Source organism: Penicillium alfredii (genome assembly GCF_028826965.1).
Source record: "Penicillium alfredii strain IBT 34128 chromosome Unknown utg000009l_segment0_segment0, whole genome shotgun sequence".
Lineage (NCBI taxonomy): Eukaryota > Fungi > Ascomycota > Eurotiomycetes > Eurotiales > Aspergillaceae > Penicillium > Penicillium alfredii.
In genome coordinates this window covers 4,197,107-4,214,342 of record NW_026622706.1, presented here as the reverse complement: position 1 = coordinate 4,214,342, position 17,236 = coordinate 4,197,107, and the positions used below count along the sequence as shown (strand labels likewise).

Below are 17,236 nucleotides of genomic sequence, written 5' to 3'. Positions count from 1 at the left end.
GTGATTCGTTCGGGATCGTCGCCTTGGTCATCGACCCTGATTCAGGGGAGATCATGATTTGTAGCGGATGACATCGGTTCCCCACAAAACGGTTCGCATCTGCGACACAGCCCGCTGAGCTGGTTTGCAGGGTGCTGGTTTTCCTTTATGATACAATTTTCTCTCTCTCTCTCTCTCTCTCTCTTTTCTTCTGGCTCAATTTGGCCCTATTGCGATCCGAGACCTTGAACCTCTAACCCTCTCTAGAGTGACAGATCGAGAGAACAACCCTCCCACACTATGATCGGTCCGTCATGGGCACAGCTTTGCGGGATCGCCCTGCTGCTTTTGAATGTGCCTTCAGCAGCGCACGCGCTGGATATTAAAGTGGATGACCGAGGTAGCTCAATTGAAGAACCCCCAGAGAAAGAAACAGACTTGCTGATGGTGATATGGTTAGACTCGGTCATCAAAGCAGGAAAGGATGTCGCGGCTCCCATGATGAAATTCTATCACCAGAACGTGTCGGTCACAGGCATTCCCGGCAAGCTCGACGAGACGTGGTATGTCGCGGCTTCTATGTTTATGACATGGATCCAATTTGCGTCCGCCTCCAATGTCGACACATATGACGACGTGGTGTCACACGACCTCATGTTCCAAGCCGGCGACGATTATAATTATTTCGATAGCAATTACAGTAAGGACATCGTGAGTGTTGACGTCCCCGGTCTATACTACGTCCCCAGCAGAACTAATTTGTTATTTATCTCCCTTTCGTGTAGGGAAACGATGACCAAATGTTCTGGGGTCTGGCGACTATTACTGCCTCTGAAACAGGATTCAAAGAGGTCAAGGGTAAACCCTCATGGACTTCGCTTGCACGAGCCGTGTTCAACATGATGGCAGACCGCTGGGATGGAGAATGTGGTGGTGGCTCGCGATGGCAAATCTGGCAGATCAAAAACGGCTTCAACCTGAAGAATTCCATCTCGAATGGCGGCTTTTTTGCCCTGGCAGCACGACTCGGTTTATTTACCAAGAACGAGACCTATGCGGACTGGGCCAACAAAATCTGGGATTGGTCCCAAGATAGTCCGCTGGTGAACAACCATACCTGGTATGTTTGCGACTCGACCAACACCGCCGATGGCTGCAAGGGTGGAGATCGCACGCAGTGGTCATACAACTATGGATCATATATCCTAGGGGCTGCGTTTATGTATAAGCATGTTTGTCTTTCTATTCCTCGAACCCCTCCAATCTACCATCTACAATCATGCCGAGTCTAATCTTGGTGCAAACAGACCAAAGGCGACGATATCTGGTTGAAGCGAGTGAATGGGCTCCTGGACACCACATTCAAAACCTTTTATCCCAAGAAATATGGCGGGAATATAGTCTCGGACGTCAATTGCGAACCCGTTAATCACTGCAACCGTAATGAGCTCTGCTTTAAAGGGTACTTATCGATGTGGCTTGCTAGCACGGCGATTCTCGTTCCTTCAACGCATGACCGGATCCTTCCTAAATTGCAAGGGTCGCTTGAAGCAATAGCAAAGATTTGCTCCGGGGAGTCCGACGATCTTTGTGGGATGCGGTGGTACGAAGACCACTGGGACGGAATGAAAGGAATGGAGGTTCAAATGGCCGCCTTGGGAGGTATTACGGGCAGACTAATGCTGATGGGTGACGTCAAAGGACCGAAGAATATTGATACCAATCCCGGTGGGAAGGAGGAGGCTATTGACACTGATGGCAATAGCTCCAAGGATATCAGTTCTCGCCGTATCACCACAGGCGATAAGGCGGGTGCTTGGATTTTCGGGGTCCTTACAATGGCATTGGCAGTTGGCGGGGCAGTATGGCTGCTATGGGCAGCATAGAGAGAGCATTTGCACTGTTCGCTAGCCAGTACTAGACGTCCTCCCCACTTGTGAAACAACTGAGTTGCGAGTAAGAGAATCGATAAAAGGCGACGCATATATCAATCGAAAGAAAAATAAAAATAAAAATAAACAAGGTATATTGATCCGTGTTTGGAAATACCGAGGCCTATCCTGTATAGGCCGCATGGCTTGTGGAAAAAGGCTGGTTGGGCCATGAAAATCCAAGGGAACGTTTCATTGTAGCGTACGTAGGAGGTTTGAGTGCGTGTTCAGATATAGAGTTGCATTGCGCCCCGCTTCTAATGGTCCAAGCCGGGACATTTCTCGCTGGTTGTCGCCGCGATCTTGGAATAGGGCGATGGATCAATCCAAATCACATCAAAACTGCCAATTCAGTGAGCACCGAACTCGAGGATGAGGTATCAATCGCAACTATCGCTAGTGACTGACCGGTTGTCTGGATAGGATGGAGCATCTTTTGCTCCGAGCTTCTTCACGATATCTGTCAACGCATCATGCTCCCAGCAAATCAAAATGTTTCCGTTGCCTTTGTATTTCTTGACGACCTTTTGGACACATTTAGGATCGTCTCGGTCACAAGAAGTATCGATAGTGATGTCGAGATCATGGGCAAGGGGTTTCACGGTGTCATATGGACGGGCTCTTTTGCCATCTTCACAGCTCCACTCACCATCAGAATCCATGGAAGGGGAACAGGAACATTTATAGACTTGTGACGTACTATCTTTGGGAGTTTGTGCCATGATATACCCAATATGATAGTCCGAGTGGTTGCCAAAAACTGATCGAAGACATTGTGCACGCTGAATGCCTTGGGCACTCAGGCCATCGCCTCCGTCATCGGGCTTTTCGCCATGTCGGATCAGGTAGACCGTTGGAGAGGCTGCTGCAAGGGCAGTGAGAGCCAAGATGCAATAAGAGACCATGTGGTACATGGTGCAAACTTGATCATTATAATGCCTCGGGATAACGGTCCAACACCGACCGGTCGGGGGTGAGAGGCGATTCTTTATACTCGCCCTGGGATATAGACTACGGATACTTCGGTAGAAATGAACCGTGCGGGGAAAGGGTTGCATTGTATTTTGTCAACCATAGATACTGTGAATTCTCAAAACATGGGCAAATGCCAAGATATGATTCGTCGACAAGGTATCTAGGTATTCAGTATCTTACTTAGCCCTGGAGATAGTGTCCCGAGGTCGCCTTATGGTAGTCAAAAGTCAAATTCTAGAACACCGAGATCGCCTGACCCATGCCCTCCCTATACATGTGGGAAGGGTTGCGATGCACCACTCCATTCCACTCGAATTCCCACCGAGGGTGGTCCACCGTAAACGTTGATCTTACAGTAGGCAGAGGAGACGAGATAATCAAAGGGGGAAATCCCCGCTGTCGTTCAAAGACTAAGGTATGATTAAATTGCTAAACCGATTCAAATCCAATCCCATTGCCGAGTGAAAGAGTGGCTTTGAAAAGCCGAACAAGTCAAATGGAATCGACCGCAACAGCATGCGCAGAAAGCAAGGCCCGACAAAGCACGAGAGCACGAACCACCAAAAGGGGTCATGGAAGAAACTGTCGGGCGCCATGGGAGACCGATCTACTACTCAACCTGAGTGACTGCTGCAGTCTCCTTCTCTCGCGAGGAAGGTGCATGCGCAGTGCCTGCTTCCGCCTGCAGGTCTGCGATCTTCTCGGACTGAATCGCCCCCTGCTCCAACTTGCGTACATGCTGGAACTGGACAGTGGTCTTCCAGGGCTTGAGACCGGGCGTAGCGAACATGGTTTCGACATCCTCCAGGGTCTTCCCAGCGGTCTCCGGGAAAAGGAAAAAGACGTGAACAGTCATGGCGAAGCAGAAGCACCCAAAGACCAGATAGGTCTTCCATTTGATGTTCTCAAAAGCCGGCGGCACAAAGTATGACAGGGCGAAGTTGAAAATCCAGTTGGAAGAGGTCGCCAAGGCCACGGCCTTTCCACGCAGACGCAGCGGGTAGAGTTCCGGCGGGTAGATCCAGCTGACGGGGCCCCAGGTGGGCGCGTAACTGGCCACAAAGAGATAGGTGCAGGCAATCACCCCCTTGGCAGCCGCCGGCGCACCCCCAAGATCCCACGACTGCTCGGGGGTGTTATGCAGGCCGCCCGGGGGCGCGGGTTTGCCGTAAGACTTCATGATGCCGGCGTTGGCGAACATGAAGGTCATCATCAAAGTTGAGCCGATCAACAGCGGAGTGCGACGGCCCCACCGGTCGATGAAAATCAGGGCAAAAACGGTCATGAAGACGTTGATGACATACTGGATCGACGAGGCCACCAGGTTCGCATTCCCACTGAGACCAGCCATGCCGAAGACATAGGTGATGTAGAGCATCATCACATTCATCCCGGTGAGCTGGGACCAGATCTGCGTGAACATGCCGATGTGGGTCCGGTAGATCATGCGGGGTTTGAAGAGATCCAGGTACGAGGCGTCGGCATTCTGGCGTTCGAAATCGACCATCTCGCGAATCTCCTGCAGCTCAGTCAACACAAAGGGGGCGTTGCGATCCCCCTTGGCGTGGACGAGAGCCAGCACTTCATGAGCCTCCTCCCAACGATCATGCTTGGCCAGCCAGCGGGGACTTTCCGGCAGCAGGAAAACCATGAAAAAGAGCAAGGCGGCCGGGACCATCTGCAGACCCCACGGGAGACGCCAGGCGGCCGGTCCCTCCAGAAAACTGCTGCCATAGGATACGTAGAACATAATCAGGATGCCCCAGGTGATGGCCCACTGCTGGGCACCGACGACCTGGCCACGCTTACTGGGCTGGGCCAGCTCGGCAACGTAGACGGGAACTTGGGCACTCAGGATGCCCACGGAGACACCGTTGATGAACCGACCCACAACGAGCTGGGCGATGCTGAAGCTGGCGCAGACAATGGCACTGCCAATACACCAGATCAAAGAGCCCACCTGGATTGAGCGCTTGCGACCCAGCCAGTCTGTGAGGATTCCGGAGATGAGAGCCCCGACAAAAGAGCCACCGGGCATTGAGGCCGAGATACCGCCTTGGTTGGCAGAGGTCGGACCGGCACACTTGCCATCTTTGATGCCACCCTGGTTGAAGAAGCACTTGTATTGCTGGGTTCCGAGACTATGAGAAGTTAGCGATGTCAGAGGACTGAACCAACCAAACAACTCGACACCGTGGAAGCTTACATGGCAGACATGGAGGCAATGTCAAAACCAAACAGTGCACCGCCGATGACGGCCACCGTGGTGATCACGTAGATGTTTCCGATGGTGTAGCCCATGGTGGACTTGTTGTTGGTTGGAGATGCAAAATTGGGGAAGTGAAGGAGTGAAGGATGAAGGAAACGGAGGGGGTGTGAGAGGAGGAGGAAGAGAAGGAAGAGAAGGAAGAGAGAGGAGGGAAGAGGGAAGAGAGAAAAGTATACAAACGACAGCTCCACAATTGCGGAGATGCGGGTTCCCCAGATTTCTCAAAACAGGCATACCATCATATTGAATTCTTTGTTCTTTCTTTAATATTTAATATTTAATATTTAATATACTTCTTTCGGTATTTCCGCCAGATCCAATCAGCGTCAGGTGGCGCTCGGCGCATCCGTAGCGCATGCAACTTCGAGGGTCGGCTGTCAACGCCACATGGTTTCATCGCTCCAATGGCCTTCACCTGACCCTTTCCTTCTTCCTCGACATTGGACATCCATCGAGGGAATCATCCATGGTAGCCCCTCACGACCCCGTGCACGGGACTCAGACCCTCTTCAGTGCTCAAAGACATGGATCATCTCCATCCATGGATGGCACATACCCCCTCAGCTCAACTCGAAAATCCCCGGTTCTTCCAGCGAATGGATGTCCCCATTGATAGATCTTGGTTCAACCAGTTCGCAAAAGGTGCGTCAAATCAACGGTCAAGTCCACAATCTTGGTTCCAATGCCTCCCGCCATTGCTCGTGCTGATGCTCATCAAGCATAATCCAGCGATCCACCATCAGCCCAGCGAACAAATGCAACAAATAGACAATGGAACGAAAGTGATAATGATGTGGGAAATATGGCTTTTACCTGCAAGCCATCACGCATTTTGCCGACCGGAGCGAGGGTTCCCAACTTCTTTATCGACCCGACAAACTGGCTAGCCAAGTGTGACAGGCTTGGGGTGTCGGGCCATGGCGCGGGCAGTGTGAAAGCCCCTCAGCGACCAAGAAAGCTTCGACCTGATTCATCTCGCCCATGAAAACAACCTCCTCGTGAATTGTGAGCTATACGCAACAAGACCCTCGACATTGTACCAACTCGGCATGGACCAGGTATGGAGAGAATATATTGCACGGGCCTGGGCGGGATATATCTCCGGTCTTGTGGGGGGGTTGATCAAGACTCTTAGAAATCTTCCAATTACTTCCTCTTTTACCATCCCACCCGCCATGAAATCCAAAGAAGGACCACCCGACAATGTTGCCTGGGAGCCAGCTCCTCCTCCCTACTCGGAATATGACAGCTCAGACCCGGCTCCCCACGATGCAGCGCCTGCATATTCTCGGCCGATCGGCACTAACACCCTTCACAAGGCCAAATTTCCGCCAGCCTTGAATGGGTACTTTGATTGGAAATTGTCCTCCACGTTGCACCTGGGGCCGACCGCCGATGAAAAGCTCTACCCGGTGTCCACCCATTCCGCCATCCTGAGCAACAGGCCGTCCCCCGTGCTCTACGACGGCCCAACGAACAAACATCCGATCATGGCAACTGTCCGAGGCGATAAATGGGGCCAAACCAAACCCGTCACTATCACCCTCCCACCACGCCCTGGCGCTCCCAATCCAACGGAGACCGTGACGCAGATGATTCCGGCGGCTCCGTCCGGTCAGATATCCCTGAGGCTTACGTTCGAGGTGGCCCGGGCGGGAAAGGACGCGCGTGAGTGCTTCGAGTGGCGCAAAAGTCATGGCAATGAGATCAAAGACCTGGCGGGCAATACCCCTGGTTGGAAATTAGCCCGACTGTCGGGGCCTCTCCATAGTGCCGGCGGGTGTCGAACAGAGCGAGAACGAGAGTTCGCGAGTGATGGCACAGAAGTCGTGGCGCTGCTTGCCCACAACGCCTCATGGAGCTTGACCAAGGGGTTTCGTTTCGCCTTCCTGGGTAGCGGACTGGCTGAAGGTCTGGGAGATGTCTGGGAGATTATCGTGATGGTGTCTGCCCTCCTCCTTTAGTACCCAGATGTCCAGTCTGCCATGGTGGCGGGCAGTGTCGCAAGTGTTTCGTAATACTTTTCGACATCATGGATGGTTGGTGGGCAGTCTCATACAAATACTCGGAATTTGCATGGCACTGGCATCACCAGGAAGCACCCAACCGTTCGACATATCCATGGATAAGAGTTGACAGAGTCCATTGGCCGAGCAAAGTAATGGGCTTTTTGTTTCTTCCATGTCATCCATCCGCCATTTCACTTCTCTTTGCCAAACTCGCGCAATGGCACTGGAAAAGGCACACGAGATGATCGGCAGACGACTGTCAGCAAGGGACCAAGGGCCCCACGCGGGATGACACCAAAATAGCTGGGGGCCAAAAGGGAGCTGGGTCAACCTCTTGGGGCCGCGAAATTAGGATGAGCAAGCAGAATACGAAACTTCCCATTTCGCTCAGCCTCATCATGAACCGCCGTCGGTTGTTGGTCCTCTTCGATCCACTCAGCTTCTTCGATGTGGAAAAAATACGAGCCAAGCCACCGTCAGGTTGTGCTATTTTCACCCCGTCATGTCAAGGGCCTGTCTGTCATGTCGCGACGGGCCCTGATCGCTCAGAATCAATCGAGGCTAAGCATCCCGTCTCAGCTTGGCAGAAAGTATATGGAAATGGAGAATATGTTTAAGGCCAACCACGCGCAGAGGAAAGCTCTGCAAGCATTTTACCCTCACCAAACACTTCGCGGTGGCTTCTTACTGTCAACAACCAAAAATGATCACTGGGCGCATTTCATGGCTGCTCTTCGCGTTCACTCTCACGCTCTGGGTCGAGACTGGCCGTTCCTTAGAGCTCCAACCGATGGGCTCGCCTGTAGCTGATCATGGACGCAATCTTGTGCGAGACGATGACTTTTCTGGTCTGGATCTTCTCAGCGTCGAGTCTTTTTTTTGGGGTGGTACGTTTCAATCGCTATGCGATGGCTTTGGGGCAGGATACTAAAATCTACATCCTGCAGGGTCGGAAAAGGGTCGCTCTGCATTAGGCAACTTAACCCTTCACATGCCGGGTGAAGCCGAGAGTATCATAGCAATGGAGAAGTTCCAACCACTACTGGAGTCTTCGCAATGCACCAAAAATAGCATGACCTTGAACTTCAAGAACGAGAGATCCTACCAGTATGGCCAACGCATCTGGAAATGGGTCAACGACGCCGATGATCGCACTTTCGTTTTGGTTGCTGGGCACGGTCATTGCGGTTGGAACAAGCACCGGCTCCCCTTTATTGTTTCCAATGTGCTGTTCAGCGATACAAAGAATACCGTGACGGTGACAGGCAAGGCTTCGGACTGGAAAACCGTCGCCCACACCTATGAGCTTCTGGTCGGTGGACATCCGTCGTTGGCCAAGCGTGATGCCAGTCCGTCCTTCTCCCTGGATTTCAACCACCCGCTGCCTCTGAGCAGCAAGTCTGTGTCGGTTGGGGATGTTGAGTTCACCTATGATTGCGAGGACTGCGGAACGAAGGGCGAGTTCGACTTTGAATTCCAATTGAAAACAGAACTACTCATCCCCAAAGGAGTATCGATGAGCCTGAGCCCACGGGGAGTCTCAGCCAACTTCAACCCTCGCTTGGGGTTGAGCGCCAACTTCACAGATAAAAAGTCCGACGAGCGGGAGCTGGGACGGATCCCCATCGACGGCATTTCCATCCCCGGTGGCGTCCTGGATCTCGGCCCCGAAGTGGTATTTAGCTGGGGGTATGAACTTGGCCCGGTTGTCGGCACCGCCGGCGTTTCCACTGGGGTATCTATTGGTCTTCAGGACGCAGCCAAGCTGGCGATTGATTTAACTTCCCCCGATGTCTCCGCCAGTGGATGGAAGCCCACGGTGTCGCAAAAGCCTGTCACGGTAGATGCCTCGATTAGTGCTGGGGTTCAGCTCAATGCAAAGGCTACCGTGGAGTTGGCGTTGGAGGCGCTCGGTGCGAGAAACCCTTCACGATGACCGGCCACTTTTGGCACTCACTGACCCATGACACAGGTCAGGGATTCGAGGTCGGCGTCAACTTAGAGCCATTCGCCGGGGCAAAGTTCAACGTGGCGGCATGTAAGTCACTCAGGATGCTGTACATGCGTGTCCCTTGCTGATCATAGACAGCATCCGCTGGCGCCTGTCCGGAGGACCCGAAGAAACACCGTTTCGGCGTGAAAATTGCACCCTCCCTGGGGGTCAATCTCAATGTCGAGGCATCAACGGCCGGCAACGAGGAAGAACCGATCCTCAGCCAAGCGATCGCGGTATGGACCAAACGCTCTCCCTGGGCGGGTGTAGCTGCTAACTGCCGTGCCAGTCGGTCACGATGCCCTTGCCCTCAATGTGCACCGGGTTTGGCTCTGGGCCCGGCAGGCCTGATCCATCCAAGCCAAAGAAGAAGCCATCGTCTGAATCTTCCCACGGTGTCACCAAATCTTCTGAACATGCTCCGACACTGGCGCTCTCATCTTCTTCCTCCCCTTCGCCCTCTGAGTCCACACCACCTCCTACCGCCACTTCTCACACCACTACATTGTCCACTACATTGTCCAGATCAGCCCCGTCCTCGTCGCCATCAGTCCATAGAGGAACCCACGATAGTTGAACACCAGAACGCCCCTCCCAGTGAACCATTGACGATTACAGCAGTCACCAAAAGATCTAATCTCGGCAATCGATGGTCTCCCTTTCCATTCGGCCAATCACCCCTTTCCAATAGATATACCCATTTAATCATATACCACCGTTATTTTACCCGGGATTTCTTCACGATGAAAGTTGCCTTTGTAATGTCTCGGGCAATTGCGGGCGACGGCATTCGATCGCCACTGACACAACCCGAGTGGCTCCCGATGTCACAAATTCTGCAGACACAAAATCCCCCCCCCCCTATGTTGCTTGAAATAAACAAGGGGATTGTTTCGTCAACCAAAAAAAAAAAAAAAACACAATAAAAACAAAGTCCCAGATATCAGCACAGTATCAGTCAATGGTTGCGCCCGAGAAGCGGCCCGAGTTCCAACGCAGGAAGAATAAGCTTAATTTTTATGTTGCGGTTGGCTCTGCTCTCGGCTTACGTCTTTGATAATCCCGAGGTCAAGGGGATTATCCCAATCCGCCCTTACCGAGACAACTCCAAGATGCTGCTGAGTCCTTTGTAAATATTTCCCTGTCTTTTTCGTCCGGTGGGACCGGCAACCGTGGTGAGCACAGAGTGGAGCGGGAAATCATTCACAGTCCTCTCAGGACTTCGGACTGACAGCCCACATAGTCCGTCGGTGACGAATATCGGCCAATGCCTGCCATCAGATCAGCTGGCGTGGGTATGGTCTTCCAGAAAGCGTTTCGGAGTAGCGCTGCCCGGCTGGTAGAAATCTTATCACCTCTTGACTTTTTCCCCCTTCTCCTTTTTTTTTTTCTTTTTCTTTTTTCCTTTTTCCTTTTTCCTTTGCTTGTCGACGGCCGCCCTCAAAGGGTACTTATTTTCTGCTGGTCGCCGGGTCCTTTCCTTTCTCGCATGAGCCATTGAGCTTCTCCCCAGGAGTGTGCCTTCACTGGCACGTTGGTGGTTCATATCGGAATGCGGTCACTCCCAAATGACGTACTCCTCTTGGTAGGAGAACAGATAGATCAGCAGATGGACCGCTGGAACCTCCTTTTTGTCTCTCATCATTTTCACGATCTCTTCCTACCCTTGCTCTATCGCACGGTACCCCTCAAGAACTGGAATGATGCCAAATCATTTCTTCTTGCCGTTCGTAAACGACGGCAACTTGCCCGGGTCGTCCAGAAACTGGACCTGATCGGCTGGCGATCGAAGAGGATATCCAATGACGAAAAAGTTGAACTTCAATGTTCTGCTGCTCTACATGAATGGCTGGATATTGTATCATATTCCAACAAGGAAAAAAGAGATTGGGCCCGGGACCTTGCCAAAGGCTTGGGAGATGCTTGGATTGCTCTTTTGCTGCCTTTGTTGAACCAGCTAAGACAGCTCCATCTCGTATATGGTACTGATACGCCCTACCTGAACCGGATCATGCAACAAGCCATTTCTGGCGAACGACCATTCGATACCTACCCGCCGTTCCGTTGCCTTCGAGAGGTTACTCTGAACCGCCGAGACGACTTTGATCTACCGGATCACCGCAATCCCACAGGCGAAGAGCCTCGGTCGTCTGCCTCGCTCCTTCTTCCATTCTTTCAATTGCCATCAGTTCGTACGATAACGGCCGACTCGGTAATAGACCCTAGTTTAGACATTGGCCCCGAAAGCCAACCCCGGACAGGACGATCACCGATGGGGTTGTCCTCGATCACCGAAATCGATCTCCGCGCGAGCAATGCGAACTACGGAATGGAGGTACTGGTTGCTTCGTGTGCAGACTTGAAATCCTTCAAGTATCAACATTCTGACTCCCATGTTTGCTCCCATGGGTACCAACCATCAGCACTGTATCGCTCGCTGGCCCCAAGCAAAGCGAGTCTCCAAACCCTATGGCTGGATCACCATGGTAGCCACTACCCGTTCACGGCTCTGGGTTTGAACCAAACCCACGATGAGTGGTTTGGGTCACTGGTAGACTTCACTGTTCTGCGCGAGGTTCGCATCCGGTTGCCCAACCTGCTCGACATTCGATATTCCAACGAGCCCACCACGCCTCTCATTGACTGCCTACCATCATCCCTGGAGGCTATTTATATCGAGGGTTGTGAGGAGCGACATGTGCCTATGTTAGTGAGGCAGCTCCAGGCAGTGATTAAGAACCGACGTACTCGCGCGCCGCGACTGCAGCAGATAGATATTGAGGGCGGATTCCAGAACGCCCCTTCCGAGGACTCTGGTCATACTGACGTCCTCCCGTCAACCGCTTTGGAAGGCACTGTCAAGGAAAAGATCCTCCAGGCTGCCGAGCCCCTACACTTGGGCTGCATCGATGCTGGTATTGATTTGCATGTTCATGACCGGGCACTAGCACAGGGCCCGCCCCTCTAATTTGCCGTCGCTTTTTATCCCCTCCACTCTTGCGCTTTGATTGATTTGGCCACACGATACCACTGAATTCTTGCATTTTGTGTAGATTGCGTTGAACTCTTTTCTGCCCGTTTGACCAAAGCGCATGCATCAATCTCGATAGAATCACCTCCCGCACGATACTTCCATGGGATATACAATTGACAATTACGTGGGATGTGAAGCCTCAAATATTCAAGTGGTATTTATTAGCCGATGAATGCCACTTGGACAAAGATGTTCTTTGTGTATTGAGTTTCATCACGAGTGAGTCATGCTTCTCTCGCGGCCACTGCCAAAGCACGAGCTTTTCTTCTACCGCGGGGAGATTCACAACGACGCAAGGACGGCATCGGCACTCGATTTCTGTATAGAGATCAATAGGGCCCCTCGAATCCAGGGTATGGGGTGTTTCAGGCATACCTTCACGGCACCTTTCTCCGTTTCAATCTGGGCATAGCTGACCTTGCCATGGTCGATGATCACAGCATACCGGCCGGTGCGTCCAGAGGCTTCGTCGGCCCAGCCAATGCCCTTGGAGAATTTGGCATCGGGATCGGACAGGAACAACTGCGCGAGATCATGAGTATTGATCAATTAAAATCCAGGATCGTTGCTCACAATGTCGTTTCCTTGCACCTTATTTGCCTTGCCCCAGGCGCTCATCACAAAGGGATCATTGAAGGCGAGCACCGCCACGATATCCACTCCTTTCTCCCGCAGATTAGGGAGGTTCTTGATATAGCCGGGGACATGGTTGACCGAACATGTGGGGGTGAAGGCCCCTAGTCACGTTGGATATGCACATTAGAATTTCGAGTGCAAAGACAAAAGCCAACAGGACAACTCACCTGGCACCGAGAAGAGAACAACCTTCTTGTTGGCCCACTCCTCGGAGGCTTTGTAGTTGATGGGGATGCCGCACGACGTAATATCCCCACTATCCTCCGACCAGGGGATATACCTGTGTCCGACCGTCAGCAATGCTCTAAATCTAGGGTGTCGAGGTAGTCCTCACTGGAAAACAACGTCGCTGGGGAATGTGTCGCCAGGCTTGAGAGTGGTCATTGCTGCGGTGAATTGGATGAGAGCAGAGAGACGGTTGGAATGAGAAGGAAAATAAATAGTGTTATGCGGGGCATCCGAGGGGTCTCCAGCTGATTAAGTGGCATGAGGTGATCGGAATCCCCCGAGTCATCTACTCATCCCATGAAGCTGTGAGCAGTCTCGTTTTCACCTCCATCGTTGTCGAATTATCTCTGCCAAAGGTCGCATTGTTATCGGCGCATTCCCTAGGTACACCTTTCTAGGTCCACGAGTACACATCACCACAATACGTCGCCACAATATGTCCCGAGACGAGCTCTGGGCAATCTCATTGCAGCTTCTCACACTGACCATCTTTGAATGTTGGTGACAGAATCCAACGACTGCATGGTAGCCCTTCTCCTGATCGTCCTGGTGTGTTTCACTATTGGCGGGGAGGAAGGCCGAGTGATGCAATGCACGCCTTCGTATGATTTGCCTCCATCGAGGCATTTATAGGGAGTATAGCCTTCCCAGCACCAGATCCCACCGAGATTTCCACCGTTCGACGATTTCAAGATCACGGTGAGAGTGCTATTTCAATCTTGCTGAAACTCTCGCCATTAAAACATACACCATGCAGTCCTACTTGCAATACCGCCGGATCTATAAACAACTGGAGAAACAAATTGTCGTCAAAGACGAACGGCCCGAGAATGTTTGGACCAGTGAGCGACGTTATTCCTATCGCGATGGAAGAATACAGTCCGACTGGATTGAGGGTGAAGAAGATGAAGGGGCGAGACGCAGAAAAGAGCACGGCAACCTCACCCCGATGAGCGGGCCAGCTTTTCTCCCGCGTCACTCCACCCGACAACACATGGAACGAGACGGGGATGTCGAACGTGCGGATTATGACCCGGAAATCCAACCCGATCCCCAGACCCTCAACACGCAGGAGACTCTCGGGGGCACCACGAATATGATGCTCACGGGGGTAGAAAGACCGGCAGATGGTGTGGCAGACGGTGCCACCGACGATTTGGCACAAAAAGATAAGTTCATTGTCGTCACGTATGAGGGTGACTATGATCCAGTGGATCCGCACAATTGGCCTTTCTTTTTGCGTCTGGGATATACCATAATCGTCTCTCTGATTGCACTGACCATGCTCTGGGCGACTACCATTGATTCAACGGTCAACGCCTCCGCAAGGGCCGTCTTTCGCACGAGCTATGAACTTGAGTCGGTGCCAACAGGTACGTTCCATTCTCTGGCATTGATGCAGTGTCTCGCAACTAAAACCCCACGGAGGCGTGTATCTGATCGGTATTGGAATCGGCGGGCTACTAATGGCGCCCATCTCCGAAGTCATTGGACGGAATGCTGTGTATATTCCGTCGTTGTTCTTGTTCATGCTCTTCACTATGGGAACCGGACTTGCTAAAAACGTGGGCCAGCGGATCGCCTGTCGTTTCTTAGCTGGTTTCTGTGGGTCGACTCCGGTAGTTGCCGCCGCAGGCTCCCTCGTTGATCTTTGGTCACGAATTGAGCGTATATATGCCTTTTCCTTGTATTCGACTCTGGCATTCATGGGCCCTCTCGTGGCACCGACACCCGGTTCATTTATTAACCAGCAGCCAGTGATCAATTGGCGCTGGGTCGATTGGATTACCATCATTCTTGCCGGTCTGGTTTTAGGTCTTGTCGTGTTATTCCTGCCGGAAACATATAGCCCCTTACTCCTCCGTTGGAAGGCAAAGCAACTTCGCCGCCTCACAGGGGATAATCGATACCGGGCACCCTTGGAAGTCAAGAAAATACCGTTCTTTCGTCGCCTCGGTCATGCGTTATATCGACCCTTAATTTTCTTCGCCACAGAACCTATCATTATGGTATTTACGGTCTACCTGTCCGCTCTTTTCATCGTTCTCTACACTTGGATTTCCGGTTATGTTTTTATCTACCAGGGCATCTACAAATTCAACGAAGGTCAAGTCGGTATGGCGCTGCTAGGAGTCGCCGTTGGCGTTCTATTAGGCAATCTCTTTGTGCCGCTGGCCCTCAAATTCCTTCGCAAAGACATTCGCCGGGCTCATGCTCGGGGCAAACCGCGTCCCGATCCCGAAGTGAGCTTATATATGGCCATGTTTGGAGCGCCCGCGATTCCTATCTCACTGTTCTGGATGGGCTGGACGGCTCGCCCTTCGATCTCATTCTGGTGCCCACTTGGTGCCTCGGTGCTCTTTGGCGTTGGCGTCTTTTGTATTTTTGTATCCTCATTCCAATATGTCGCTGACGCATTCGAATTCCACGCGGCCAGCGCACTCGCCAGTATTCATATGTTCCGGTTTGTGGCCGCCGGAGTGATGAGGGTGATCGCCCGCATCTTTTATGACAACGTGGGCATCCCATGGACATTGACGATTTTGGGGCTTATTTTGACCGCGTTACTGCCTGTGCCGTATGTTTTGTATTGGTACGGGCCTGTTATAAGAGGCTGGAGTCGGTATTCGGCGATTTCATCGTGACAAGCCGCGTCTCCTTATGGGCCTGCCTGTCGCGGGCATACAATGTACCAAATATGTCGACAGCCAGCCTCGGTTATCATCAAGATTGTCCATTCTGCTTCAGTGTATATAACATGACAAAATTCGAGAAATATGATTCCAATCAAATCACCAAATCAAGATCTGGAAACGCCTGCTTAGTACGCTCAGGGAGAGTGTCGAGGAAGTGCCCCCATTTGCTTCGACATTGACCACATAGCTGTACACCCCCGAAGCACTGGGCACCCTGCGCGCCATAAGTATCGCGGTAGACACACTTGGCACAATGTCTATTGTCGGCATTTTCAAGGTAGTCGGCCAAGCCCTTAAACATGAGCTCGTCACTCCGGTCAATAGACATGCCATAACGTCTGGTATCGAGTGACACCACCCCGTTGCTATCGACGCGGTTCCAGAGTTTAAAGTTGCGTCGGGTCTGGTCAATGACAGTCGTATCTTCGGGTTTGCCAATGGTGAGTTGCTCTTCCACAAATCGATAGCGTCGCATCATCATATGGATCGGGCCACCAAAGCTGCGTAGAAAGTTGGTGACTGCGGTGTGTCCCGGTGTGCCCGCCATCGCCACATCCAGGGCCCAGAGAACCTGTCGAGCAAGATGGAAAGCGTCGACGCGCTGGTTGTCTGGCATGTAGGCAAATGTGTTGTTGGTCTCCCCCTCGGACCGGTGCTTGAAATAGGCCACGGCGTCGTACATGGTGTCTCCAATCTCGCAGAGGATGTCATACTGCTCGTCCGTATACCATGTATCGAGAAGGTCGTTGCATGCCAGGGCCGAAGCAATTGTGAAGCGAGCCAGTGCGTCGCAGTCACGCATGCGGAACCATTGTTGTGGTGAGCCGACGAGGGCATTGACGTATCGACGGAATAATTCGCTGTCGTGCCGCCTGTGGCTAGCCTTGTCAGATGTGACCAAGAGGAAGGTTTTATACTCGCGAGCCATATCTTGATGGCCGGGAGTGCCGTGGAAAAGGTCGTCCAGGACGCCATCGAGGTCGTAGCCCAGCACCTCGGGGCCAGCAGCCACGTCCACCATGGCACCGCGGAACTCGGCGATGATGCCAATAATGATGATGCGCATGAATGCGACGTAGCGATCCCAATTGGTGTACTGGGGAATCACAGACCGCGAATATTCCCAAGCACACGCCAGGATTTCCTCCTTGACCTCGGAGGGCAAGTCAAGCTCGTCAAGGTCATGGGCAATATCAGTGGGATAGTACCATTTGTTTTTGATCGCCATTGTTGCTTTAGATTGCTTTCGTGTAGCAAACGGATAATCAGGGTGATTCCTGGCCGCTGGTGCGTGTTATATACTTCTGAAAGGGACCAGTGGCCGTCCCGTTAACCGTGCGTCTATCAGCAGCTCGAATCCAAACAGCCGGGTCACTTTAAATTTATGGGGATGTCGATTCCAATCAGTTCACCATCTCTCACCCCGACTTCCTGGTCATCTGGTCGAATGGGCCGGGATCCAGTCCACTCAAGCCCATTTTTTAGC

At 52.3% G+C, this 17,236-nt stretch overlaps 9 protein-coding genes across 9 annotated transcripts; 5 read left to right on the top strand and 4 right to left on the bottom strand.

Moving 5' to 3' along the window:
• Positions 1-279: 279 nt before the first annotated feature.
• NUU61_007536 (glycoside hydrolase family 76 protein) lies at positions 280-1,865 on the top strand (the record flags this gene model as incomplete). The annotated part of the gene is made up of 3 exons (XM_056658061.1): positions 280-690; positions 765-1,211; positions 1,287-1,865. The coding sequence occupies 3 exons, from the start codon at positions 280-282 to the stop codon at positions 1,863-1,865; spliced, it is 1,437 nt and encodes a 478-aa protein (XP_056510861.1).
• Positions 1,866-2,167: 302 nt separating this feature from the next.
• NUU61_007535 (uncharacterized protein) lies at positions 2,168-2,815 on the bottom strand (the record flags this gene model as incomplete). The annotated part of the gene is made up of 3 exons (XM_056658060.1): positions 2,168-2,252; positions 2,319-2,541; positions 2,611-2,815. The coding sequence occupies 3 exons, from the start codon at positions 2,813-2,815 to the stop codon at positions 2,168-2,170; spliced, it is 513 nt and encodes a 170-aa protein (XP_056510860.1).
• Positions 2,816-3,495: 680 nt separating this feature from the next.
• On the bottom strand, positions 3,496-5,186 carry NUU61_007534 (sugar porter family MFS transporter; the record flags this gene model as incomplete). The annotated part of the gene is made up of 2 exons (XM_056658059.1): positions 3,496-5,026; positions 5,092-5,186. 2 exons carry the CDS (start codon positions 5,184-5,186, stop codon positions 3,496-3,498), a joined length of 1,626 nt encoding a protein of 541 aa, XP_056510859.1.
• A 1,143-nt stretch (positions 5,187-6,329) lies between these two features.
• Positions 6,330-7,118, top strand: NUU61_007533 (uncharacterized protein; the record flags this gene model as incomplete). Its single annotated transcript, XM_056658058.1, has 1 exon — positions 6,330-7,118. The coding sequence occupies one exon, from the start codon at positions 6,330-6,332 to the stop codon at positions 7,116-7,118; it is 789 nt and encodes a 262-aa protein (XP_056510858.1).
• A 748-nt stretch (positions 7,119-7,866) lies between these two features.
• Positions 7,867-9,733, top strand: NUU61_007532 (uncharacterized protein; the record flags this gene model as incomplete). The annotated part of the gene is made up of 5 exons (XM_056658057.1): positions 7,867-8,050; positions 8,111-9,076; positions 9,136-9,201; positions 9,253-9,392; positions 9,446-9,733. The coding sequence occupies 5 exons, from the start codon at positions 7,867-7,869 to the stop codon at positions 9,731-9,733; spliced, it is 1,644 nt and encodes a 547-aa protein (XP_056510857.1).
• A 975-nt stretch (positions 9,734-10,708) lies between these two features.
• Positions 10,709-12,124, top strand: NUU61_007531 (uncharacterized protein; the record flags this gene model as incomplete). The annotated part of the gene is made up of 1 exon (XM_056658056.1): positions 10,709-12,124. One exon carries the CDS (start codon positions 10,709-10,711, stop codon positions 12,122-12,124), a length of 1,416 nt encoding a protein of 471 aa, XP_056510856.1.
• A 348-nt stretch (positions 12,125-12,472) lies between these two features.
• Positions 12,473-13,210, bottom strand: NUU61_007530 (peroxiredoxin family protein; the record flags this gene model as incomplete). Its single annotated transcript, XM_056658055.1, has 5 exons — positions 12,473-12,508; positions 12,566-12,712; positions 12,764-12,927; positions 12,994-13,106; positions 13,161-13,210. 5 exons carry the CDS (start codon positions 13,208-13,210, stop codon positions 12,473-12,475), a joined length of 510 nt encoding a protein of 169 aa, XP_056510855.1.
• Positions 13,211-13,805: 595 nt separating this feature from the next.
• Positions 13,806-15,699, top strand: NUU61_007529 (uncharacterized protein; the record flags this gene model as incomplete). Its single annotated transcript, XM_056658054.1, has 2 exons — positions 13,806-14,427; positions 14,483-15,699. The coding sequence occupies 2 exons, from the start codon at positions 13,806-13,808 to the stop codon at positions 15,697-15,699; spliced, it is 1,839 nt and encodes a 612-aa protein (XP_056510854.1).
• Positions 15,700-15,841: 142 nt separating this feature from the next.
• On the bottom strand, positions 15,842-16,978 carry NUU61_007528 (uncharacterized protein; the record flags this gene model as incomplete). The annotated part of the gene is made up of 1 exon (XM_056658053.1): positions 15,842-16,978. The coding sequence occupies one exon, from the start codon at positions 16,976-16,978 to the stop codon at positions 15,842-15,844; it is 1,137 nt and encodes a 378-aa protein (XP_056510853.1).
• Positions 16,979-17,236: the final 258 nt, after the last annotated feature.